General features: G+C 39.2%; 2 protein-coding genes across 3 annotated transcripts; both read right to left on the bottom strand.

The window, feature by feature from the left end:
* Positions 1–218: 218 nt before the first annotated feature.
* Positions 219–7,458, bottom strand: LOC125744384 (haloacid dehalogenase-like hydrolase domain-containing 5). Its single transcript, XM_049016131.1, has 8 exons — positions 7,202–7,458; positions 5,066–5,269; positions 4,022–4,134; positions 3,353–3,446; positions 3,173–3,206; positions 2,548–2,722; positions 1,549–1,737; positions 219–1,277 (listed from the first exon to the last, which is right to left on the bottom strand). Exons 1-8 carry the CDS (start codon positions 7,313–7,315, stop codon positions 881–883), a joined length of 1,320 nt encoding a protein of 439 aa, XP_048872088.1. The 5' UTR covers positions 7,316–7,458; the 3' UTR covers positions 219–880.
* Positions 7,459–18,709: 11,251 nt separating this feature from the next.
* On the bottom strand, positions 18,710–23,941 carry cnbpa (CCHC-type zinc finger, nucleic acid binding protein a). Of its 2 annotated transcripts, none has more exons than XM_049016158.1 (5): positions 23,817–23,941; positions 21,834–21,956; positions 21,634–21,699; positions 19,939–20,137; positions 18,710–19,639 (listed from the first exon to the last, which is right to left on the bottom strand). In XM_049016158.1, the coding sequence occupies exons 2-5, from the start codon at positions 21,943–21,945 to the stop codon at positions 19,522–19,524; spliced, it is 495 nt and encodes a 164-aa protein (XP_048872115.1). In that variant the 5' UTR covers positions 21,946–21,956; positions 23,817–23,941; the 3' UTR covers positions 18,710–19,521. The 2 variants fall into 2 exon arrangements, with proteins under 2 accessions (XP_048872115.1, XP_048872116.1); XM_049016159.1 differs by having other exon boundaries at positions 21,834–21,953; positions 23,817–23,917.
* Positions 23,942–27,685: the final 3,744 nt, after the last annotated feature.

The following is a 27,685-nucleotide window of genomic DNA, read 5'->3' as shown; positions in this document are numbered from 1 at the left end:
TCCAAACAAGGATAAATAACAGTAATAAATCCTTTGATTTTCTTGCTTGGAAAACACCAGTATATTTAGGATGAAGATAGCACTTTCAGTTTCTTGAGATCAGTTACTCCCTTAGTTGTCCACAGCTTACGATACTTTCAGCTCAAACTACTGGAGAGCTTTAGATCAGACACATATTGGTACACAGTAGCACAAGACCACAAGCCTCTAGTGGAGAGTTCTTTACAGTCTTTTAATGGAAGATAGCCACATGCAGTCAGACAGTGTCACAGGGCAGCGACTAAAGACAGAAGCCGCTTGGTTTGTTAAAGAGTTAAGTAATGAGAAGAAATGTCTGGATGGTTTACAAATGTAAAAGTTCTCAGTATCAGCATTAGGATTAAAAAAATAAAACATTTCTACATTAATAGACCGGTTTAAATTGTTATATTTTCATTGTCCTTTGTATTGCAAAAGGCTACAAACTATGAAGATTCCCCAGTGAATGAATATTTATTTTACATACATTTAAAATACCCATAATTCCGAGACGGCTACCATATTATAGGCTCTGAGAAGCTAATGCAACGTGTTAAAATTTATATGGATAATAACTATATGGAACTAAAACCTCCTCACACTTTACTAAATGTAGTAGTACCTTTACCCACAAATATGGTTAAAATTTTTCCCATCACCCTTAATTTAAGACCACTACAGACTGGAAATAAGTAGTTCTGTGTAAGAGAACTCAAGTATGATATAGTGTGAATCATTCTCTTGGCCTTCCAAAGGGGAAATTATTAAACTCTGTTTCGTAGGTTGAGGGGAGGTCACATGATGACGACATTTCTGATTGGACAGCCCCCCCTACTAAAGGCAGACCCTTGACCCATGCACCTTACTGAATCTTAAACTTCTCCTTTTTAAATATAAGTTCTACAGCAGCATCCACATCCTGCACCACATAGCTGGGTTCTACCAGTGATGGGTCGAAGCAGAGGTCACGATGCCCGTGGAACACAGCCTCCCTGATGCTGTGACCGGCACTGGGAGGTACCTCCATGTGTGGGTTGTAGACACCAGTGCAGACTAGGATGGATTTACAGGAGGTGGCAGAGGGGGCAGCTAGTATGTTCTCCCAGTCACCATCCAAATTGTCTTCATGGGGCAGTGCGGTAGAGGATCCAATGCCACCCAACATCTTGGCCACCAATTTTGAACTCTTGCGAGCAGTCTGTTCTTCCAGGTACCGGTTGTACATGTTAGCACCATAGATGTCAGTCATGAGGTTGTCTCTGATCAGAATTATATGAGAAACAGAGCACAATATCACGCACAAAACATGAAAGTAACATCAAAGCCCTCTCGGTGATGCAATGTGTTAGGAAGGGGCTCAATAAGCATGCTCAGTGTGGTATACATGGAAGTTGGTAGAATGATCCCATATTTAGTGGAAACAGTGCTTAGAATATTAGTCATTGCGAAGCATATCATAAATAGGAAGTGTAGGACCTACAATGTTGTAAAACAATAATTTGCATTAGCATGTGGGTTGAATGCTCTTACCCAACAGCATAAAGTGATTGGACAGGTTTCTTCCAGTCTCTCCTGGCTGCCTGCTCCTTGATTAGGTGCTCGGCATAATGGTAGGTCAGCGCACCAGGCTTGCCCATTAAGGCCTCATATTTCAAGTCTTTTCCAGTTATCTTTTTGTAGATGTTCTCTAGACAGACCAGGAAAGTTCCATGGCCAAATCTGTGTTTGGGAAAACCAGAGAGACAAATCAGAAGAGCCAAAATGCCTGAACCTTAATTTCTGAATCTTTGGATAAGCGATGTCCAATTAGGCCGTTTAAGGATGCAGGATCTATTACTTATATAGAAAATACAGTTTCCTGTCACAAACATTAAAAACAATGCCTGGGGCAACGGTGGCGCAGGAGGCAGTGCTGCTGTTCGGTAACCGGAGGATAGTAGGTTCACGCCCTGGTTCCTCCTGACCCCATGGAAATGTCCTTGAGCAAGACACTGAACCCCAAATTGCTCCCGGTGAGCAGGTTGACGCCTTGCATGGCAGCCTCCGCCACAGGTGTGTGAATGTGAGGCATGAGTTGTAAAGCGCTTTGAGTGCTCGTAGGAGTAGAAAAGGTGCTATATAAATGTAATCCATTTATCAAAAGAATCTAACACATTTAGCTGCTTAACCTGCTCAAATTTTCTGCTTCTGGATTTTATACTGCAGGCAAAATTCAAGAATACAACAGCAAAAATCAAGCCAGAATGCAGGGTATTCGGTAATGAGAGAAAGAAGAAATTGCAATGCACACAGCAGAGTGTCACCCAGCTGCTGGCATTCACACTTTATTGGCTTCACACTATCTAGCTGTGTCCTTCTTTAAGAACATTAACCCTGACTCTATGAATACCACTGAAGGCCTGAATACAGGCAACTTATAATATAAACTTAGATCTCATATTATCATCTTGCAGTAACAGGCCATGACAGTGTCCTTCATATCTCAACCCTCACCAAACATTTACACATTTACACACCCCTGGTTGTTACCGTGGTGATTGGGCTTCTGCCATCCACATGAGGTCCATGTTGCAGGCCAGCAGAGGAATGTGAGGGACCTTCAAGGTCTGATGCGGACTGCTTAGGTTTCCATTAGTCAGCAGGACATCGATGATCAGCTGCAGGTTTGTCTCCCATCGAATGGGCTCCCCAAAGAGGATGACAGCTATCACGTAGTGTGGGGGGGGATACACTTTCAGCTGCACAATAAGCCAAATACATAAATAATGTCCTGCAAAAAAATCTAAAGGAATCTGAGGATTTGCTGTTAATTATCCAGAAAAGACAGATCTGTCAAAACTTTCGCAATATTTCATTTTTTTCCCCTCAGTATTAACTCAAAATTCTTCTCTCTCTCAGCAATTGCTTAGTTTAGCTACTACTCATTCTCTGGTCTTTTGTGCATTTCATGCCTTTGTTCTAATAACAGCAATGTAAACATCTACATGAGACACGAAATGCATGACAAAGTTAAATTCTATTATTAAGCCCTGCTCCAAAATCAACTCAGAAATTTATCTATGCATGAAACTATGGATTATTTTGAAATGTCTGGCTTCCTTGGAGAAAAATCTTTTCCAGTATAATTCAATATACAATATAAATGAGCATTTACCTTCAATATCAGGCAGATTTACAATGGAGGATGACTAAAATAAAAAAAAAAAAAAACAGAACTCATTAGGGCCTTCGCAGCTAGAGCCAAAAAGACAAAATCAAAATTAAAAGACAAAATAAACAAAGAAAAAAAAACACATACAGCAGCTTGACAGCTAGGTTTGATCTCTGAACTCACTGGAAGTTTCGGTCGTCTGTTGTGATCAACCATGTCGAGGATTGGGAAGGCCTCCCGCAGCATGTCAATGCTGACCACATTTTGGAAACCCAAGCTACACATGGATTAAGTATATATAGACCGGGCTCTTCAAATCTGGCCCCCCATTCCAAATCCAGGCCATGTTTTCAGTTTTCCCAGGTAGTTAGTTTAATGATTACTGATTCTGATTGGCCAGAAGCTTCGCACCTGGTTCACAGGTAAAGGAAGCTGGAAAATCAGCAGGGCTCGGCCACTGAGGACCACGATTTGAACAGCCCTGACATAAAAGTCTGAAAATCGGACGGCACATAGGGACATTTTAACATTTGATCCATTTCAACAGTGACTAGAGAGGCAATTCTGAACATGCCTCTCAACCTATATTTAATACAAAAACATCGTATACCAAACCCACAGAGACAGCAAGACATAACATGCCAAAGCAGCAGTAATACAAGACATGCTTCACTGTGTAACTATAACTCTTGGATGCCCCCATGTGGACATGTAAGGGAGGGCCAGGAAACCGTTTCAAAAGGAATTGCAATAAATTATTACATTGATTATATATACAGTATATATGGAAGTATGGTCATAATTATAATCACTCTTGATAAAAACAGTCCAATTCAACAAAAAGAAGGATACTTCTTGGCAATGTCCAGAACTGGGCCTTGCCCAGACACCAAAATACACTTCTCATGGTACTTCCTGAACATCCGCAGAGGACTGTGTGACATCAGGACCTGATCCTGGGTAATCTGAGACAAAAGGAATCATATTTGATGCATTTTACTTTGAAAATAACACCACAAGGGACATTGGATTTTTTATTTTTTTTATAAAGACATATATCCATCCATCCATTTTCCAAACCGCTTTTTCCTACTGGGTCGCGGGGGGTCCGGAGCCTATCCCGGAAGCAATGGGCACGAGGCAGGGAACAACCCAGGATGGGGGGCCAGCCCATCGCAGTGCACACTCACACACCATTCACTCACACATGCACTCCTATGGGAAATTTAGCAATTCCAATCAGCCTCAGCATGTCTTTGGACTGTGGGGGTTAAAGACATATATGTTATTTTTAAATTATATAAATTTACTTCCAAGATAAATAGCTTTAAACAATTTCTTTGCCATACTGCACATATGGCCCTTTATCTGGTGTGAACAAAACTATGCAAATGCATGATTTTTTTAATTCTTTATGAGAAAGCAGTGGAGATGTTAACCCTCCCTTCAGGATCTGTGGGAAAAGGCTAGCGACGCCCTCATACACATACCTAACAGTAATAAACCTCATCAGTCTCTCATACAGCATATTAGGAGATCAACAGCAATGCATCACAAACTCCAAAGAATGAGCAAAAGCCCCCGTACAATTTTATCAGCAGCCTCAACATTAAAATTGAATGGACTGTCATGTAGATATACATATACATGCAAGTCAGTCATGATGCACTATGGGAGTACAGCTTTGGTTCAGTTATTTATTATTACCACACAAAGAAGTTAGTCTTGCCAAGATAAAAATACGTAATAAATGAGTGGTTGTGATTGTTATATCATTGCTAAGTGGAAATATCCAAATTTTGACAGATGATAAAATGGTTCTGCTGAAAATATTTGGTTTCTCTGCCAAAGGAGAACAGCTTCCCTCTTGCCAAGAGGATGGAGACCGCCACTTACCCGCACCCCCAGGAGATGTGACAACTGATCTGCTTTCGTCTGGCGAAGGCAGTTCCCTGCATTTGTGACAAAAACAACAGGCGCCACAAACTGCCCCTGCGAGTTGATCAGTTTTTGAAAAGCCCTCTTGGCAGCCGGAATCGGCGTCTTCCCCCGGACGAGCACACCATCGATGTCAAATAGGAGACCAAAGCTAGGACAGGGCTGTGAAGGACACATTCCAGATTTTAAAAGTCTTAATGGTTATTTATACATTAAATGCATACCAAGACAGCACAATATGTACGAACAACATCCTATTAGTACATCCATTAATGTTCCATAACCACTGATTCAGTATAAGGTTACAGCGAGCCTGTTTTTTTCCTTACAAAGTACAGGGCACAAGAATTCCCTGATACGATGCCAGTCCATCACAAGGCACACATTCACACAAACACACACCATCATTGGTAGGTACACCCCTTTGCCTAACCACATTCTCTTGGGCCATTAGAGGAGTCGCACACAGGGGAACTGAAGTTTTCAAAGGGGAAGAGTTTTAAGGGCAAAAACCAACTACCTACTGTTATTTCAAATTAATAAAATTGCCATATATACGGCTATTTAATTCCCTTTTAGATACATTTCTTACATGTCTGTAAATACATAAGGGTCTTCATGTTCTTTAAAAACAATACAAGCTCACTTCCACAGGAGTATGCAGAAGAAAAATCGTCAGAATGGTGAACCACACTCATTTTAGATTTTGCACCAAATAAAACAAATTTCATCGGATGGATTTAAAAAGCAGAGATTTTAGCACATTTGTTGTACTATCATAGTTTCCCATTCCCAATTTATTCTCTATAAATATAGGAAAAGAAAGGGTGTAAAAAGAATATTATGTGAACTTTATGTCTGACACAGGAGGCACATTTAGGGGAAAACAAGGAATAAAATTGAAAGGATTAATTATCATGACATTTCTTGTGTATCAAGCACAAAAAAAAAAAACAGAACCACTATTTTCTAAAATGTACATAGTTTATAGTTATTTTTCACACTGATAATAAGTGCAGTTATCAAAATTAGGCTGATAACTACAATGTAAGAGCAAATGGGGAAAAGTACCTGTGTTTAAGAAATAAATGCAGTGATGATTCACTTAATTTATAATCGATTACCAAACTTTAAATATATCCAAAGGAATGTCTGTTCCCTGTTACTAATAAAAGGCCTTAAGGTGAGTTTCATTGTGTTTCCGCCCCCGTGTCTGACACAGGTAGATGTCATATGCTTGTGTGTATATGATCAATATGAATTTGACCCAATGCTGACTGAAAGTTCTGTTAGTATGCATATAAACACAAGTGTGTATGACCAAAGCATTTCTATTATCCCTTTACAATATAGGTCTACAATTTAAATAGTGCATTAACTGCAAGTATTCAACATATATTAGTAGTGATAAATATATCGATCAAACACTTTAGTCATTTTCAATTATTTTATAGACAAATTAATTGACGTTTGGAAAGCAATCCATTCCGGTGGAATGAGTTAATGTCGTTTGATAAACTCCAGTCTCCATCTCTGAAATAAGTATTAGCATTACAAATACTCTCAGGCTTTTGTTCTCACCGGACCGACGAGGCAACTAAGAAACTAAGAGGCAACTAAGAAACTAAGAGGCAACTAAGAAACTAAGAGGCAACTAAGAAACGCAGGAACTATGAAATTACACCGATTAAGCAGAATCCACGAGATTGTTGTGATTAGTTATAATCTGCCGTGTTGACATTATGTCGGTTTCATTCCTCCAATGAAACAAACGTGAATGATGGCCTGGGTTGTTGTCATAAATAATAATTTTAAATTTAGGACAATACTTTACATTACAGCGAAAACATAGATACAATTACCTCCCGGACAGGATTCGAAAGCGTGTCATAAGTGGCCATAAAGAACCGGTTAAATACAATATAATAGCCAATGATCATAGTATACTGAAAATAACTGGTATCGAGTAAGCATTTCAGTAGTTTTTTTCCTGCCTATACTGTCGATGATGTAAGCCAAATAATAAGTCAGGTTAGGAAATAGATTGGATGGTACAATGTAGTTACCGTGGGACCGCATTCATGTGCCCCCTACCTCGCTGTCAGACGGAGACCCGCAGAGTCCGCACTTTAGGAACCGAGTCCCTCGCCCGATTTGCCGGCTGCATAAGCCGTTAATTGCCCGGTAAAAAGATAACAAAGCTTTCATTTCTGACCGAGGAACTGGGACAATGCAGTCCCCCCCCGCAAAACAGCAGCTTGATGTGATCGGCTTTCCTCTCCCCGTCCTCTTCCTCCATAGATCAAGGGAAGGCCAGATGACGACAGAAGAGGAGGAGTCCCTACCTCGCACAGCAGTAGGAAATACTCATTATAAGGGCGATAATGGGGGAGAAATGTTTTTACTGAGGCAGAAACATTCCCAGCCATATCAAACGGCATTTAATAGAAGAACAATAATCAGCGCTGAAGATGGGTCATATTAAGACAAGGAGTTTTGCTTTGCGAAGAACTGCTCGGAGAAAAAAAGAGTTTAAAAAAAATGTTCATCAAAACCTGCGTTGTAGTGTTTCTTTATAAAGACTTGAATAAGGTATTTAAAATAAATAAATAATGAATTGTCCTATTTTGTCTAAATTAATATACCATGGAGCAAATCAGTAATTATATCCATCGACATTTTCTACCGTTTGTAAGCCAAACCTGGGGACTGCAGTAACATTTCGTAAATTGACGACATCGTGTCAGTGGTATTAGTATTGGGTTTATGCGAAGCTCGAAGAGACCCCGCTTTGAGACTCAGCCAGCGCTGAAGTCCGCCGCCCTGTCCTTAGTTATATAACTATTCCTTAGTGATAGGAGCCTCTTGCTCTGGTGCGTTTTTCTAGGTTCCTCGGTTTCAGCTGTTTAAGAGATGCTACCAAACATACTTTAAGACGGTAATGTTTTTTATTTACTTGGGGATGGGGATCACAGACTTAATTTTTAAAATCGCGCTGCCCAGATTCAATTGTATTTCGGTCCGCAGAATAGAATAAAACAGAAGACAAATTGGTTCAGAACGGGAGACAAGATTTTATTTTTCAATAGGTCTACGTGACGATCAGGTGAAATATGAGATGGGCGGCACGTTTAGGCTGATTGTATTAAACAAGGTTAGTTAAGGTTTTTTTTTTTTTTTTTTTTTTAGCTCGGCCCCTCTTCATTCCGGGTAAGCTCGCGCATTAAAGGGCCCTTGGTTATTAGAGGTTAGAGTTTCAGGTGTTTTTGCTCAAATCTAATTGAAAAGGATTAGAGCACTAAACGATATTGAGCACTGAGCCATATGTAAGCCAATGCATATTTAACATTGCCTGCCCGATTCTAATGGTATGCGAGTTTGTGAATGGAAAAAGATAAAATGCATTATTATGTATATTATATTATAAAGGCCTTACCGTACGAACTCGGTGTTTAAGGTGTCTACATATACACAGTTTCTCCAATTGTCTGTACCTTTTTCATTTTTCTAATGCTCAACAAATTTAAGAATAGTTATTAAAATAAATCTTTATTAGTTCCAGTTAATCCTCCCCCCCTGCATTGAACAAGTGGCTTCATAACATGGATGGATGGATGGATGGATGTATGGTTCCAGTTAATAATAAGCATATAGGTCTAAAGCCACTCAGGTAAATATTAGACCATCTGCCTGCTGGGAATCTTGCTGACTGTTGTCTTGGAACGTGCATCATAGCTATTAAGATTTGTGGTTATCAACCCCTTTCAAATTAAAAAAACTCCTAGTCAGAGACATTAGTACAGCTCACAATATAGCGCCTTTAATTTGGCCTTAACAAGTATGAAACTAATCATAAGCAGTTTTATCTCCAGTTCTGCGAATGTTTTCCTTCATAACAGCCATCATCTTCAGTCAGTAGCATGGTCTTTGTGGACATGTAGACAAACTAAATATGTGTTAAATTCATCATAAATCATCATGGAAGATTTTTTTTTTTACTTACTAGTGTCTGCTATTTTGCATGCCAGAAACCCAAACTTTATTTTCCTAATTTGGAAATTAGCATCTTTATAAATGAGTGAATTTGTTTCTTGTTTTTTTGCATAGATAATGCAATTACATCACCTTTATCTACAAATATAATTTGAAAGAAGACTGAATACAGATATGTTGATATTTCTTAATAAAGAACTAAATATTTAATGGGGTTTCCTAATTTTTTCAGATGACTGTATATACTTAGTAAATCATATATTTACAAAAGTTTTACAGTACTTATATAGAACGTTTCGATGAAAACAACTGGACAAGGTAAACATTACCCCATTAAACATAATCTACCTTATTTGTGTCAGGGTCCCAAACCATTTAACTTCTGGGAAAAACATCGGTAACCAATTGTGTTAACTCTGGAAAGGGAGATGCTCTACCACTGACTACACCGTGGACTTCTGAACACTGGGTGATGCTGAAGAATCCGGCCCTGTTGACCATGTACCACAGATGGTTGAATGAATCCCTTAAAGCTGAGCTGTACTGTCATGGAGATGTCAAATATTTGGAACAATGCATCCAGATTGTTTTGGAGAACCTTCCATGAGACTGACATAGAATCTGATTTCACCTATGGTGTATACTTCCTAACTTGGGACTCCTGACAACCATGAGTTTATGCAACTGAGAAAACAACATATACAAAAAAAAAGGGATTTATCAAACTTACCATATGTGTGCAATTTCCCCATTATAAATCAGGACTTGTGATCTTGTACATGTGCGTACGTGCATGAGGTTGAAACCTTGCTGAGTTGTTGGCATGGAAGAACCATAAATGGTCAATGCAAATGCACTACTTGCTAATATAATATACAAGTCAAACCATTCTAAGTGCGAGGTATGATGATGGCAACAAAAATTAGAAAACAAAGAAATGGTATTTTCAGCAGTGTGAGGTAAATGTCCTGCTGTCAGGGGTAAAGGAATGTCTTATTTTGGGGCCTAGATACAGGCATCACGAATAAGAAAAAGTGTCTCAGGTTGAAGCACATCTTCGCAGCAGTAAATGCTGTCAGTTCGATGGGATGCATAGTATTTGAAATAAAGAAAGCAGGTGAAAGCAGACCCACATCTTTGCTCTTAGGGCTCGACATGTACATCGAATCAATAGTAGTGGATGGCCGGTGTAAGGGACTGAGATGGAAGGCACAAGGAACACAAGTGGATTGGAAAAAAATCCTCAAAAAGAAAGCAGTTGAACAAAAGAATATACTTATCAAAAACATAAAAAGTCAACTTATGAAAAACACAGCTAATCAGCCCAGTTGTGTACTGCAGAACTGACTGCACCTCCTCATGCACATCACTGTAGCATCTCTCCTCCTGGCTCTGGAGTCAACACAAAGGGACTAGGAGCCAGAGTATAAAGGGGTCACCACTGTCCCCTGCAGATGTGAGGCAATGATTAAGGCTGCTATAATGAGATATACATGTGTAACGTATGAAAGAGCAAGGAAGTATGTCATATTTATTCATCGATCTTACCGAGAAGCCAGCCTTCACATATACCCCCATCTTTAAGTCTTCTGCCGACACTGATGTGTCTCACAGTAATGTCATGGGTTGATGCAGGACATCAAGCCACTACACTTACGGTTCCTCATTCTAATGCTGGGCCCACATCGGCACACAATTGCAATGGAATGGCTCTTAGAAGCTTAAATTCTCTCATAAGCCGGCCATTATCATGGGCATCATAATCCTGGTGGTCCCTGAAAACTCATTCCCTTCTAATCCAGCCATTTGTGTGGTCATCTAGCAGTAGAAATAGCTGCATTATGCTGTATCACATTATCTTGACTATAAGCTATTTATGTATGTGGATGTAAGAATGTGGATGTTTGATGGCGAGGTAACACTACTCCTACAGCTCTGCCCAGATTAACCATTCAGAATGGTGGTAGACATGTAGGAGCCAACTTTTCCCAGTGCCAGGGGACCCCTGGTAAACTGCACCCCTGCCCAAGTTATTCATACAAGCTCTTTTGTATGAAGTGAACAAGTGCTCACAATAAAGCTGCCGCTGGAGAAGTGGAGGCCCTAGATTAAAGGAGATGCTCATCCCTTCCCTGTTCTCACCAACCACACAAAGCTTGACTGAGGTCAGGTTGGCATTATTCTTCACCCATTGTAATTTTATTGTTATTTATCATCTGGAATCCAAGAATGCCATGGGCTCTGTCTAGACAGTCTGACACTCCAGAGAAGGACCCAAGCCCTGACACTAGGAGAGTAAAGATGCATGTCAGGAGAATGCTCATTAATGTTCATAAAGGAAGAGCTACTTAATGATCTTTAAGCTACAACAGCTTTGGGAAACTCATCCCTATTTGCAGCGTAGAACACTCCCTGTAATGGTGCAACAGTCAAAACAGCAACGGTCAAAATTCTGAGGTAGCTAAATAGCCAATAATAACAACAACAGTAATAATAATAAAAATAATAATAATAATAATAATAGGGATTTGGGGGTTAAGGGCCTTTGTTAAGGGCCCTCAGACATGCCAAAGCTGGTTTCGAATTGGCGACTTCAGATCACAGGCACACAGTAAAGTAAAGAGCAATGTTATCCTTAGATGCACGATATACATTGATAAGCCATGTGAAGTGAATAATGTTGACTATCTAGTAAAAATGCTGCATGTCAAGGTGTGCAATATTTTAGACGGTAAGATTTAATTCCTACTGGTAGTAGACATGTGGGATTAAATAACTGGGTTTTAGATAATTCTAAAAACATTGTTTTCAGAAGGTTTGGGGTATTTCAACAAGGTGTTTCAACTGAAATGCATAAGCATGTTTTATTAGTGAATTGTAAAGCTGTCATTTTAACTGAAGTAGAATGTTTTACATGTTAATATCAAAACCTGTATGATTTTTTTACTCACAAATAAGCAGTCGTTCTTGTCAGCACAAGGCACAAAACATGAAAACATAAAACTCAGAAGATGTTGAAGGGTGAAGACCGAAAAATGACAAACAATCATTTCAGATGATTTATCCCAAAGCAATAACATTACATTACTTATTGTTGTAGATCATTCCATTTTAATTCAACAAATTCCCCAAAGAGTTTTTCCATTACCATTGTTGATTTTGATTAATTTTGGCATGTTTATTACTCGTACTTTCCAGAGCTGATTTTTTATTTCCCTTTGAGGCTCCTTTTACCGTGGGTAGCAAAAGATGATACTACATGGCTCAGCTGTAGTTTATTGAAAACTTAAAAAAACAAACAAAAAAACCCATTTCTGAGCTCTGGAAGGTATGTGTAGTTCACACAATAAATTTCAAAATCAAATCAAAATCAAAAAATTGTGATGTAAAGGTCATTCCTTTAATTAAAATGGATAAAATGGAAAGACACATACATTATACATGCCATCACCCAGCTGTAAGAAAAAATAGAACAATTAGGAAGAAGTATTTTACTGATTAGATTTGATTTGGTGCAGCTGGCTGCAGGCATGCTCCTTAGTGCTGCCTTTAAGTGGCACGATCACACGACACACACTGCTTCCTATAAAGTGTACTTTCAGGATTTAAATTAACGGCACTACCATCATTAGCTCACAGGAGATTACATTTTTGGGGGGATAAACTTAGTAGCCAGGGCAGATGAAACTAAGTAGTTTCTTTAAAATAAATAAAACACATTTGTTGTAACAAATATGTATAAAATATTTAAAGTAGATAATTATATCAAGGTCTAGGTCACATTAAGTAAGCTTAAAAAATCTACACATGATTTTAAGATGTATTATAAAAGTATTCCATGGAAGTATATTTACTTCTAAAGTAATTGTATGTAAAAAATTAATTATAAACCTGAAATCATATTTGTAAATCTGTGACTTGACCTATAGGAAAAGACTTTGCATGTTACACTGCTACTGTGATTCACAGATTCAGGCATTTAGTTCACACTGATACATTCTAGGTTTACAGATTTTTATTTTAGGAGAGTACAGTAGTTCAGACAGTTTGTAGCTACTAATATGCAGTTGATTCATAGGCATAGGTAGACTTGTGCCTGATAATCACCTACTTACAGTTCTTACGGAATTGTCAACATAAATCGGAAGCAGCGTAATTTGTTGGCATATCATTGAAACCAGTTTGTTTCTCTAGAGCTCTCCATTTGGTCATTTACTGGGAAACTGTTCACAGATTTTGACTAACTGTACCTAGTATTAGCCATGACAATTTCACAGCCACAATTACCACAATGTTTTCTGTGTTGAAGTTGTTAATTTAGTTTCCGTCTGTCGTTAAATGTATTCGTTCATTTCATTGTGTGTACCAAATCAAAAATGATGTTCTGAATGGGACACTACAAATATGTTCAATTAGAGCACTATTCTCCACATACTTAGCTCAACCCCACAAGCCTAGCTAAGGGCACTGTGCTGTCCCCTGGTTCACCATCTCATCCCCAATATGAATAATTTAATCATCGCTATTATATACAACAAATGAATGAGAAATACTTAACTATCCAAATAGCAAATATAATTACAGTACAACAATCAAGAAGGGTTTGTAGTATTCAAAGTATTTGACCTGTTAGAAAATTAGATGTAGAATGTAATTAGTACATTTCATTTTGTTAATGTACAGATGAGTGAGCTCCATTTCCTAGCCTGACCTTGTGATTCCTTCCAGTGTGCCAAGAATCAGGGACATGACTGGAGCAGTTATATGCAGCAGCAGTTTCATCACGAGTCACATGATGACACTAGAAAACCAACAAAATAGGAAGCATGAGTGTAGGGGCCTAGACCATTTGCATGAAAAGGACACAGGTGATTAAGCAGACAGTATGAAGAACAGCATTATCGTATTGGACTGGGAATATGGTCCCTTTGTGAGCAGAAGCCCAAGTTCAATATCACATCACATGCAAACCATCGATTCAAAATGTGATTATCATCCATCCTATGCCTAAGCACTCCCCTCACAAGCATCTGAATGTGAAATGTGCAGCAATGACTTTTTCCACTGCGTGAACCATCCTTCACTGCAATCATTGATCAAGTTTTTACTTATGGCCATATCCAGGGAGGCCAAACTTCTTAATAACATCATGTATTGGGTGGAAACACCAAGGTCTCTGGAGGTGGACTTGTAGCCTTGCAATTGTCCTTGGTTGGCTGCAATTTTGTGCCTGACCTCAGGTAATTCTTTGCTCAATTCTTTCCACAGTAGTGGTAAAAGGAGATGATGCCATTTTCTTTATTTGGACTAGTGGAATGATTTAAATCTATACTGCAGCTCATGACAGAGCAGTTAGATCATCATGTAAAGCAGAATCACCTGCTTGAACTCTAAGTACTTCCAGAAGATGCCTGAATATTGTCCTGGCCATGTTAGGATTTCTTGTGCAATGTTTTGTTGGTTTGTACCACTGGAAACCCATCCACCCATCCATCCATCCATCCATTCTCCACTCCAGGTTCAGGTTGCATGAACAGTATTTGAGCAGAGGTGCTCAGACCTCCTCCTCCCTCGCCACCTCCTCCAGCTCCCCCAGGGGAATCACATGCTGTTCCCAAGCCAGCCTTAATCTCTAAAAAATAAAATAATAATCTCTGCAGCATGTTTTGGGTCTGTCCCAGGGTCTCCTAACACCATAAGAGTTTGCTACAATGTGGATCAGGTGGCAATTGAAGGCAGAAGCTTTGACAGACTGCAAAACTAAAGAAATGTATATGTGGATACTAGAAGAAGAAATTATTTGAAGAAAGTGCATGAGGGCCAGTATTTTGGCCACAAACATATATATTGTGGGACAACAAGAATCAGGTGAAGGAAAAGGGAAAAAAGAAACTCTTGCAATCATGCGACTGACCCTTTTGGACTGACGACCAAAGGTAATACTCCTTATCCAGAGATACTGAAACGCTAGCAGCCTCATTCTAGTGCTCACAGAAACCGAGCATCATTGCCCTTCACATTTCCGAATGCTGCAGAATGGCCCCACCACTGTAACCCTAATAAGATAAACAGTTACTAAATTCATTTTAACAGTACATGGCTTATCCAGGTTTTGTGACTTCGCATTCAACAATTCTGAACTACTTTTATCATTTGCCTAGCAACTACCATATAACATTTAAGACACAGAAAGATAAAGATAGGGGTGATATGGCAAAAATATCATATCACAGCTTTTTCAGGTAAGATAATGATCCATGATCTTCTCACAATTCTTTTTCATGTTAGATTTTAAAACTATTTTGCAAGTTATTGTATAGCACAACTAAACCAATTCCCCTACTTTAAAATAGCTGTCGTTTGTGCCATGCCAGTTTTGGAAAATCGAAACAAGTTTCATATTATCAATGTCAATTTTTTAGGGACCAACTCCTCCATGTTGTCCATGTCACTATGTTGCCAAATAGTGAATGTTCAGCACGTTGTGCTTTGCATGTAGGGACAAGGGTGCAAAATGGAGAGTGGAAGAAATCCAAGGCACTACTTACTGTTTGCTATTAACGGTTTATTGGTGTGTTGAAATTGATTCGTATGATAAAACAACTTTAGGTGCATGTATGAGGCACAGAACAGCCACCAGCAGAATGTGCAGTTCAGTGCGATACTAACAGTCTCTCCGGAAAGGCAGATTGTGGAGACATTTTAATCGTTCACAATCTAATATCGTTAAAATTGCACACCCCTACTTAAAGAATTCAGTGTGTGGGTAAATACTTGCAATTTTGCTGCAGGTATTTGGGCAAATAAACAATGTAAAACCTTTTATGTATTATTGATTGCAGGTACACAGACGATCGGACTGGGCCTCATTCACCACACTTTTATTTTGTGCATCTGCTCCAGGGCCCCAGCTCTTCTTCTGATTCCACAATGCTGCAATCCTTCAAGTGACACTGTACATAAACCTCCAGCTTAAGGAAAAAGAGAGAAAAACTGGGCAATTACCTCTCTACTGTAAATTACAAGTGCTAAAGAAAGGCAACTATTTTCTGTACATTGCAGTAAACAAACCAACTGAATTACCTGTCCAAATAATCTGGAATGTCTGTACAGGCAGTCCTCAGGTAACGAAAAAGATTCCTAAATATGTCTTTAAATCAAATTTGTAGTTAAATAGAAACAGGTACCTATGGTTATTATCCATCCATCCATCCATCCATCCATTTTCCAAACCACTTATTTCACTGGGTTGCGGGGGGTCCGCAGCCTATCCCGGAAGCAATGGGCACGAGGCAGCCTATGGTTATTATTTAGATAATACATAATATTTATTTAGGGGCGGCATGGTGGTGCAGTGGTTAGCACTGTTGCCTCAGACCTCGAGTCTCCGCCTGGGTTACACGTGTGCGGAGTTTGCATGTTCTCCCCATGTTGTCGTGGGGTTTCCTCCGGGTACTCCGGTTTCCCCCCACAGTCCAAAAACATGCTGAGGCTAATTGGACTTGCTAAATTGCCCATAGGTGTGCATGCGTGAGTGAATGGTGTGTGAGTGTGCCCTGCGATGGGCTGGCCCCCCATCCTGGGTTGTTCCCTGCCTTGTGCCTATTGCTTCCGGGATAGGCTCCGGACCCCCCGCGACCCAGTAGGATAAGCGATTTGGAAAATGGATGGATGGATAATATTTATTTATGAAATGGGGGAAAAAATTGTTAACTTGAATTTGTTCAATTGTTTTAGTGTATGATGGCACCAAGGCAGAGAGAGGAAGAAAAGAAAGTTAGAAAGGTGAAGGGGCAGAGACAGCTCAGTGCACGGAGTGAGGAAAGGACGGCAGCAGCAATGAATGAATGAAAAAATCAACAATTAATGTTCATCTGTTCCTTGAGCTGTTTTGTCTATGAAACTTACAAAACCCTTTGCAAACTTGTTCAGGATTGATGTATTAAATGCCTATCCCACATTACCTTACGATGCAGGGAGTGTATAGACCTGTGTCACTGCCCCGATTAAGTAAACAATTGTGAGTTTGTCATTATAGACGTTTCTTGTGTGATTACGTGGTTGTATTGTTCGAATTGTCTTTTTGCTGTTTTTGCCATACTTGTTCAGATTAATTTATCCTATTTCAATAATTAGTTGTGTATAATTATAGGCTCATGATTTCACTGTTTTAATATGTTGTTTGAATTATATCCTGATCTTCACTAATTACTGCAATATTGTAGTTAAAATAGATGTTTTTGTACGTGACAATGTGTCGGTTTGTTCCTACCTAAATAACCATTTACAACTACAAATGAGAGGAGGTATTTCACTGTGTTTTGTGTTTTTCATATTGTAGGAAAACAATCAACAAAATGCTTTTTTTTCTTTGAAAACACTAACAATAACTGCGGTTAGGGAGAACAGACCGTTTTAGCTGCGCCCAGGGTCAACTTCTGAGCCGCCTTTGACAGCCTGTGGCGTCATCTAGCGGTCAAAAATGGTTTTGCAGGTTTCTTTTGGAATTAAAGCACCCAAAAAATAGATGTGGGACACGTCGACTTCTGCCGTAATTAAAAATCATTGAATTGTCTGTATATTCCACAAATAGGGGGCTAGGGTAGACAGTATTTAAGGGTTATATTCATTTTAATATAACAGGTTTTATGATCTTCAGTACGAGTTGCCCATAAGTCAGGTGATCTTAGCCTGGGAACATGCTGGTTATTGTCAATTTAGTAACCAATGCTTACGTCTCAGTGTGCGCTTACGAAGAAACCTTCAAAGAGACAAGCCTGTCATCTGCATTCACAAACAAACATGATTTATGCTGTCAAGCTGTAACAGCTTCCCAAGCAGTCTATTTTGTGACAGGTCCTGCAGAAAGGAGCCATCAGAGAGCAGCCAGAAAACCAGAGGTCAAATGTACACGGCTCTTGTAGATTTCAGACCAAGAAATGGAAAACTAAACACAGGACAAAGACAGTAGCAGTCTCATGTTGGGAGGAAAATATCAAAGAAAACCATGCAGCTTAAATCTACAAACCATAAAACTTTAAGACATTTTGTTTGCATTAGACACCTGCTACGAAACCAGTGCCTAGGCTGAATAAGCAGAATTTTCCAGTTTCATGCCAGGTTTCATTTCAGATTTACTGTATTTCTGAAATGAACATGGGTAAATCCACTTTCGTTTTAGTGCTATTGGATTGCAGTGGCAAATTGATTTTGTCAAGCTAAAAAAAATTAGATGCTAGCAATAGGATGAACTATATTGAATTTCGGGAGCTAAGTAGCAACACATGCATGAGTGAGAATACAAACATACTGTGGATTTTGGGAATCTTTGCAAAAGATCTAGACATTCAATCAAACTTTCAGTTTTGTGAAGATCTTGTATGCATATTCAATGGAGTGAACATGGAAGTAAATCGATGATTACACCAAGTTATCCTAAGGTAATTTGGTGCTGATGCTTATCGCAGTTACAACTAATCATTTATTATTTACAAGTACATATTTTAAGGTAAATACATACATGGTGATGTGTCAAATTACATCTGCACCAACTATGCACCTTTGTCATGTAGTGTTTTCAGAAAATAGTAAAAATTAAGGACACAGGAATGCTTCCTCCTCCAGCTTTATTGATAGGTTAAAATAAAATTTCAGCTGCATTAACTTCCCCCACTAAAATTGAGTACAAGCAAATGATATTTAAGCCCGAGATATAGAAAAATAACATTTGATTTGTGAAAAACATTCCTCGAACTCATTTCTGTTCCTTATGGTCTAAAATATTGCCTCATTTTAAACTGCCAAACTCAAACCACCAGACTGCCACTGATGCAAAGAACAGCGTTTCTTACAAAACTAAGAACTTTGGCCTCTTGTTTAACCAAATTTGCCTAGAATTTATATACGTTCCATAATATAATTTTAGTGTGCTTAACCAACTTGTACTTTGCTTGTATACAGCTTGCAAGGCCCAGAAAGAGGTGGACCACACAACCACTACCCCATCTACCCCAAGTCATTAACTCTTTGGCCTACTCCCAAGTTCCCCACTTATCTAACACAAAGTAAGGCCAGGCTTCCAAGTCATCCTCCCCCTGACACTGTGGCTGAATCACACAAGGCTGGCCGAGCCAACCTGACCCATTTGTTCCCACTTTTTTTAATTGTGCCTGTCCACCAGTGGCATGAAAAGGGGGCCATTTAGCACAGCATCATATAGAACACCACTACCAAACTAAAACCTTTTTTGGACTGAATGTAGAAAGTCAATTTTTTTGTTCTCTACCCCCTTCTTCCTCTCACGTGTCATGGGCTCATTGGCCGGCGACTAGCTTTCATCCGCCAACCTTTGGCCAGTGATGAGGATTCAGAGAAAATGACAACCATCAATCAGAAACAGGAGGGGCAACAGAGGGAAGGGACTAGGCAGTGGCCTCAATGGTGCACTCCTTAGCCAGGTGCCCGGTCTTTCCACAGTTGTAACAGTTAACCTCACTGGCTTTGCTGCACTGCACTGCCACGTGACCAATCTCACCACATCTGTAGAGGACAAAGAACAATGGATTTCAGCTGTTACGGGTCATTTAAAACGACATTGCACTCTTTCAAACTGACATTGCCCTTCTAATATTTAAGATCTAGTGATTTAGTCCAGGAATGTACAAATTTAAGTGAAGCACTAATTACAGGTTACAATCCATTAAGACTTTATACCTGAGTAATTGTGCACATACATTATAAGCCAAAAATTCACCTTACTTTAAAACAACTATACTAAGAGCTCCAAAGAAAGACGTATCACAAACATTCTGAAAGCAGCAGAGTCCAGCAACACCCACCTGTAACACTTGACTTTTTCACAGAGCTTCTGGATGTGCCCGAACCCACCACAGGAGTAGCACTTCTGCTCGGTGGCATGGTCGCAGTCACGTGCCACGTGGCCTGCCTTGCCGCAGTTGTAGCAGCACTGTTCCCTTTCTCGCTTGGGCTCCTTGCAGTCCCTGGAGATGTGACCACTTTGGTGGCAGTTGTAGCAGGCTGAAGGAAATAAGTAAATAAAACCATCAATGGCAAAGCAAGCCCCTCCAATTAGGGGTGTGAAGATGCACCAATGCATCACGACCATTCGATTAAGGTACCGACTCAATGCATCGACCTGAATCAATTTTTGGGGGATATAAAGATATTCCTATTTCATGTTACAAGCCCATACGTTCACATGCTACAAGCAGATGCACAAAACTGCAATAGCGACTTCCCGAAATGTAGGACAGCAGGGGAATGACCATTAATATTCATAACGGAAGCGCTACCCGATAATCTTTTCGCTGACACTTTTGAGAAACTCATGGCTGTTTTGTAGCTCAGAAGACTCTTTAATGGTTAAGATATGTGCACTACAGTGCTTCTGGGAAATGCCTCCCTTTCATAGGGCAAAAATGAGGTATTTTGCTAGCTATAGCAGCAATGGACAGGACTCTGAAATAGTTAACTACCTAGCTAAGAAATAATTCCTTTTAGCTTTAGAGTAGAGATTAGCATTCCAGTGGGACCCATGGCAACAGTGTAGTGCAGGACAAACTTTCATTTTGAATGAGGAAACGTGCTGAAATTGACGTATGCCGGAGCAGGAGAACCAAAACGACTAGTGGGATCCTACAAAAAAAAGTATGCCTCAAATATGTTTGTTATTTAATCAAACTTATTTATGTTTGCGAGTCAACAGAAAGTTTCATTAAATTTTTGATTTTTACAGCATAACCTGGAACTTTTGGAAGAATGTTAGTAGTTTAAAATTCCCATCATTCTTCTGAGTGGCCGACTAATGAAGGCAGAGACGTAGAGATGGACGATTCTTTAGTTAACATGTTCGTATTATTAAAAACCAAGATATTAACACCTGTCTGATGCATGGATCTAAGTCAAAACTCAAATTTTACCAATATTCAGAATTGTGATTTTCCACAGTGGAAGAGAAGGGATTCTGTCAGATCATTCATGTACCGGCCAGTGACTTTTATAATTCATTATTAAACACGGCCCACAGCTCAATCTCCTTTTTCCAAGAAAAAAAAACTAAACGAAAACAGATATAACATTCTGCTAATCTGCGGCTCAAAGCTTACCCCGCCCTCAAATCAGGTATCACCTCTTTTACGAGGTTTTTCCTTTTATGTACAGTTTAGCATACAGGGAACAAACACTGACAATCTCCCTGTCTAATTTTAAACTAAAAATTGCATAAATTTTTGTATTGCATTAAATTGTGTATTTCAGTTCCCACTGTAATATATTTTTTTTTCAGTGAAGTTAAGAGAAAAGTCCGAATAACCCATTTAATCAAACTGAATCGTGACAAAATTAAAGATTTCTAAAGCACACAATCGTTGTCACAATTTTAATCGACCAATGATTTACACCACTAACCTCCATTCAATTATCCATATTTAAACAAGTCTATCTGCTTGACATATTAATGCATGCATTTTCCATACTTTCAAAAATGCAGTTCCTGCCAAAACAAACATCCTCACCATCCTCGGTCTGTTCACAGTCTCTGGCAATATGACCTTGATCACCACAGCGATAGCAGAAAAGATCTGGGTGGAGACAGTGAGAAACGGGGGTCAAAGGTTCTTAACAGAATGACACATGAAAACTATCCCATCTGCCCTTTAAACCCATTCCCAGCCACCCACTCCTGTTCTCCCACATATGGCTTGGTGTCTCCTACCTTTGGCACGCCCACGGCCCCTTCCACGGCCTCGGCCTCCATTGGGACAGTTCTTGACCCAATGACCAGAGCGGCCACAACCAAAGCACTCGCTGCTGCTGTTCATATCCATTTTGTCACCTTCTGGAAAGATACAACAAATATTCCAAATTCCTTTTTTGAAGATCACAGCCCATGTAACCCCATGCATTTCACAAAACATGTTCTACTTATAATAATAATAAATAATAAATAATAATAATAATAATAACAATAACAACAACAACAACAATAAATAATAATAATAATAATAATAAACGCACTCAGTTGCCATTTCACCCCCTATCTTCATCTGGTGACTATTCAAAAAAACAAATCTAAATAATTTTAACAGTAAATTTAACTATAGGGAGATCTATTCGTTTTACTTAAAACAAATAAGTGGTTCCACATTTTGACAAGTATATACAGCAAAGCATGTAAATTATTGTACCTTGGAAAAAGGTCGAGGACATGCGCAAACTATATTCTATTCCCCAATGTAAATACATTACTTATTACCAGAATGTCTATTAGAGATCAGAATGCAGCAATTTCTCTAAAATAACTCCATTAACTGCAATTACGTCTTTAATCACCCAACTGCTACGGTTTCATTAAACGAGGCAGCTGTCTAGAAATTGGCAAGCAAGAACCGCCTCCAAAAATGCCTTAATTAGAGCTTCTGTATTTGGCGTGTATTATGCATGACGGGGCTACAACGAACCACTTCCGGGCGAATACTGTACAAAAAAAACAGGCCGTTTGCACAAATATAATAGAGCGCCGTCTCTCAAAAACAGGGTTTTATTTAAACTGTCCGAGAAATCTGGCGTATGCTTTAAGCTTATCCACCCTTCTTATAACAGATAGGAAATTCGCCAATCAAGCGCTAGATCCGTCTAAGGTTCAACCCAATATGGCCACCGGGTGACGGGAGCCGCCGCCGCTCCCACACCATGTGCCGCCGGTAAGGCCCACTGACCTCTACGGTCCCAGCATGCTTCTTTGGCTTGCAGCACACGACACCCATATGGAAACGCGGATAACCACCATGACGACAATATGGAATCAGCCCGTTATAAAATTTAATCGCACCAAAATACCCCAAACACAAATTAAAAATAAAACTTTTCCCGTCAGTAAAACTATGAAGAAGGGAATATGTCGTCCACAGCACAGCTGCTGGTGACAAGGCTATTACATATTATACACAGATCGCGTTTTAAAAATCCGTCTTTTACGCTGTAAAAATGCCCCAGGGCTCTGGTCCATGCATTATGTTTAATGCGATTCTTTTAAGCCCAACTTAAAATGGGCAATTCGACTCGATCATTTCCGGTTACCAGCTTCATAATTAATAGCGTTATTTTGAAAAATATTTCCATTACACTACGAGAGGCAGCACACGAATACACCGAGATAGACGGGCTATGTAGGCCAATGCCCCGCTTTACATGAAACGTGCTCAAAAGGACAAATTCCCGAAAGAAAATGCCAAATTAACAGCATTTGCATCTCTGCAAATCTATTTATCAAAACGGTTACAAGGGGCTATAGTTCTGTCGTATTCGGCATCTAAAAACATCAAATCTCTTACTTTAATCTTCATATCCGCCCACCCACGCTACACCTAGGGCCTCAACACCTTGTATCTGTAGCTTGTACCTTCAGATAAGGCCATGACTTTATTTTCTCATCGCACCCAGATTCTCGTGCTATTCAAAGTTATCAACATTTCAGGGGGGAAAAATTCATATTTAATAAAGTGGTGCAGCTTCCCGCGCTATAGCTGGGCCTAAAGGCCCAAAATCCCGTCTGAATTTTTATCTAACTGCACCGCCCCCTTAAAAAAAAAACACCCAGCAACCTTTCGTTTTTTCTCCAAGTTCATATATCACCGAACATAAATATACATATTACTGCAATGAACTAAGGTTACTAAGCAGAATCCAAAGCACTCACTTCAGCTAGTTGAATAACCGCTCGCTGTACGGATGCGCAGGTTCTCGTCTCACGCAGGAACTGCACGAGTCCTACACTCCCTCTTAGGTTACGGCTCAGACTGCGCCTGCACTCCTAACTCACAATGACCAATGACATGTGAGTGAGGCAGGTACCGCCTCCACACGCCGACCAATTGCTGTTCAGGATATCTAACGGGTTCCGCCTCATTTCCGGTCTTAAAAAAACCCACTACCACTCTGAACCAGAATCAATTTCGCCGCCGCCGCGGTTTACGTGCAGCTGCTAGTGTAATCCACGTTGCAAAGAGCTTGCAGTGTAAATAGCAACGGAAGTTTCTTTACAAGAATTTAATTATTATAGACACTTGTTCAGTTAAATGAATGATTTGGTTAACTCGAGACTTAAGAGCTACCGAAAGCAGCTATAATGATACAGAATTTAAAGTGGTGATGTCTTAGATGTTAAGCACTTAGACACTGCAATCAAAATAAGAAGCACTTTAAATCGAATTATTTAACATATTGTTTTTTGCCTTACTTGAACGTTTTTTGAAAACTTACTTGAAAGCAACATGTTTTCCAATGAACCAACAAGTATTTGTAAGGCCTAGCAAATTCAGTATATGTTAACTAGACATAGGAATACCATAAATGTAAAACAAAAAATAAATTAAACTAAATTTAAAGATAATGCAAGACTTGCCACAACTGACTAATGTATGTAATCATATTTTCACTTCAAATTGGCAAAGAAGTTTAATTTCCACTGGAGGGCAGTCTGGTAGGTGGCCTTTCAGATACACCAGTTTTCTTCAACAGTCTAAGGCCCGATCCCAATCCGGTCCGGAGACACTCTGCTTTACCACTCTGCCTTCATTTGCGCATTCCCAAGACCCATCGCCAGATTCACGTGTGAATGTAAGCAGCAAAGAATAAGGGGAATTGGCCAATTATGCCTTCAGGAAGCAAGTCAGCAGCAAAGTAAGCTCATGCAACTCCATTGTTACTTTCATATCCCACAATGCTTTGCATACAGAAAACAGAACAGTGTGAAAAAATATTGAGGATGATGTATTGCCATATAAAAGTAAGAAAACAATGCATAATAAAACAAAACATTAAATATCAAGTTAGTATTAAGTTAATGTGACAATGTTTAAAAACATACAAGTTACTGAAAGCTACCTTCAAGCTGCATACAGTTTGTTTTCACGAGTTGGATAGGTATGACAATCATATTTGTCTTTTTATTCAATTATGCAATACTAATCAGACGACGATACATCACATTTCTGACAGTATGGCCCAGATTATATAATATCTATATCAAAACGGATACAAACTTCAAATTTTGTCTTGCAGCTGATAAACTATTTGAATTTCCTAACTAATTCCACTCATTATTAAAGAAATTACAATACAGTTTCTTGAGCGAGCGATCGTGTCATGTCACAACATAATGCATTTCCTCTTTTTTGTGAAGAAGACTGAAAAAGGTGTGGTGAGGGTGAGTCTGTCTCAAATCTTTCTTGGGAAAATTTCCTTCAGTTTAAGTACATAGGATGCATTGTAAGGTCAACTCAGTGTAAGTGTAGTTCATAATTAAGATGGAGTGTTGACGGTGTAGTTTGGGATTGAGCCTAAAAGCATGTGAATCGGTGCCCCTGAATTGCCCAAAGTGTATCAGTGTTCAAGAAATGCCATGTGTTCTTGTGTTTGGGCAAGTACTCATTTTGGATATTCCTGAGCATTAAATCAGTTCCTTCAGTTTTATTGCTCGAAGAAGCATCTGTGCTTATTTACCGAAATAGCATTAGGTTAATGGCTTCGTGTGACTTTTTGGGCCAGGGACCTACATTGGATGACTGTTTATGGATTAATGGATGGATGCTACTTATAAAGAGGCTTATAATTTTAGCATTATGCTTTTCGGGGTATGAATGGGAAAAACATGGAAAACACAGTTGTTTGAGTGGGAAACACAACTCATTCAAATGTGTTGGGTATCTGTCTTTCTCCACACAGGACATACCAAGTCAAACACAGAGAGACAGGTGGAACAAATCGTACATGCATCTTCTAACTGCTTATCCTGGTCAGGGTTGGGTTGAGTTAGGGGGTGGGGCTAAAACCTATTTCGGGCAGCACGGAGCACAAGGCTGATGTACACCCCAGATGGAAAGCCAATCTATCTCATATACTAGCACAACATACCATCTCTGTGGGTCATGTATGAAGGTCAAATTACCTACCTACATGCCTTTGGACTGCAGGAGGAGGCTTGATGACTCAAAGCAAGTCTGTGCAACATGGGGAGAATCCTCTTTCATCAATTTCTTGTTGATCAGACTACAGCATTGCTATAATGTTCACCCTTGACACCTAGCATCTCAGGTTCACCCCTCTATGTGAGGTCCTAGACAATTTTGGCCTGCGTCTTCCAGTCACATGTTACATGCAAGAGGTTTGATCTTTTATATTTATACAGTATTTTAATATGTTCAACTGAACTTCTACTCTTCTATCATTGTGAGTGTCATGACATCTTTCATCTGGGGGATAACGTTTTTACTAAACTACGTAATGCTGATCATCTAATAAGGATATGGGGGAGTGATGAGTGTAATACGGCCTTTAATGCCTACTCGTCACAATGAGTACCCTGTGAAGCCCTTTGGGCTGACCAATATACTGCCTGTTTTTCAAAATATGATAAATGACAACAGGACCAGTTTGTTTTTGTCTACCTTGATGATCTTTTGATTTTTTTTCTTGCAGTGAATGGGACGACATGCAACATGGCTGTAAGATTGTTCAATACCTTGTCCAAAACAATTTGTTCATCAAGATTGAGAAATGCACATTCCAACAGGATTGTGCTCTATCCCCCACACCTGATACCAATCTCTGGACTGATCCTCCTTTGGGGTGAGGTGAGAAGCCAAGACCTTCCACCTGGCAACCTACCACTAAGAAAAAGGTTAAGAGAGCTGCCAGGAGCTGCTTAGGAGCAATCAAATGCATCTTCTCCCAATGTGATGATCTCAAATTAAAATTAGAATCCCTAATTTGATTACAATACAACATGAACATAAGAAATTTACAAATGAGAGGAGGCCATTTGGCCCTTCAAGCTCTACTTTGTTTAGTCTACTCCATGCATTTACACTGACTAAAAAAACCTTGTGTGGCCTTATAAAATGAAGCTGCCCCAGAGGGTAGCATTTGAAAGCAGGAAGTACGTGTCTACCATCTTAAGTCTTTCCCAGTTTGCAAAGTTAATAAGCATGTGGGTTTCTGAGATTATTTTGGAAAAATTAAAAGACGTTTCTGATATATACTTGAACCAGATCACAATGATAAAATTACTGTAATTATTTACTAACAAATTAATCAAAACAATCGATACAAAAACTGCATTGTTAATTTTAATAACCAATATTAATTATTAAACATATTAAACCTTAATGTGTAGAAATTATTTGAGAGTAATAATGTGTTATTTTTTTGAGTACGTTACTCCATGCATAAGTTTGTTACCCAATTTTGTTTAACTTCATGTCAGTGAAGTATTATCAATATCCTAACAGCATGTCAGAAGTGAATAAAGCACGTACCTTGACCTCCCTTCTTATCTATAATGGGTACGCTTGGTCATTTTTACCTGGCACATGTAATCAAATATTTCCTGGTAGTTATTTCACTGAATTCATTTAAAAAACAGAATCAGTTGTTTCATAATTAACAGTAGTGCATTTGTGTGCTTTTCAGATAAGAAGCATGAACAATGTAATTCATTTTAATTTCTTTCGCACGTCTTAGAAGATGTTATGGTAATTCCCTCTGTGCCACTGACCATACCTAATA

The sequence above is a fragment of the Brienomyrus brachyistius genome, chromosome 6, assembly GCF_023856365.1.
Source record: "Brienomyrus brachyistius isolate T26 chromosome 6, BBRACH_0.4, whole genome shotgun sequence".
Taxonomy (NCBI): Eukaryota; Metazoa; Chordata; class Actinopteri; order Osteoglossiformes; family Mormyridae; genus Brienomyrus; species Brienomyrus brachyistius.
The sequence above is the reverse complement of the archived record's forward strand: the minus strand, read 5'-3'. Positions and strand labels throughout refer to the sequence as shown.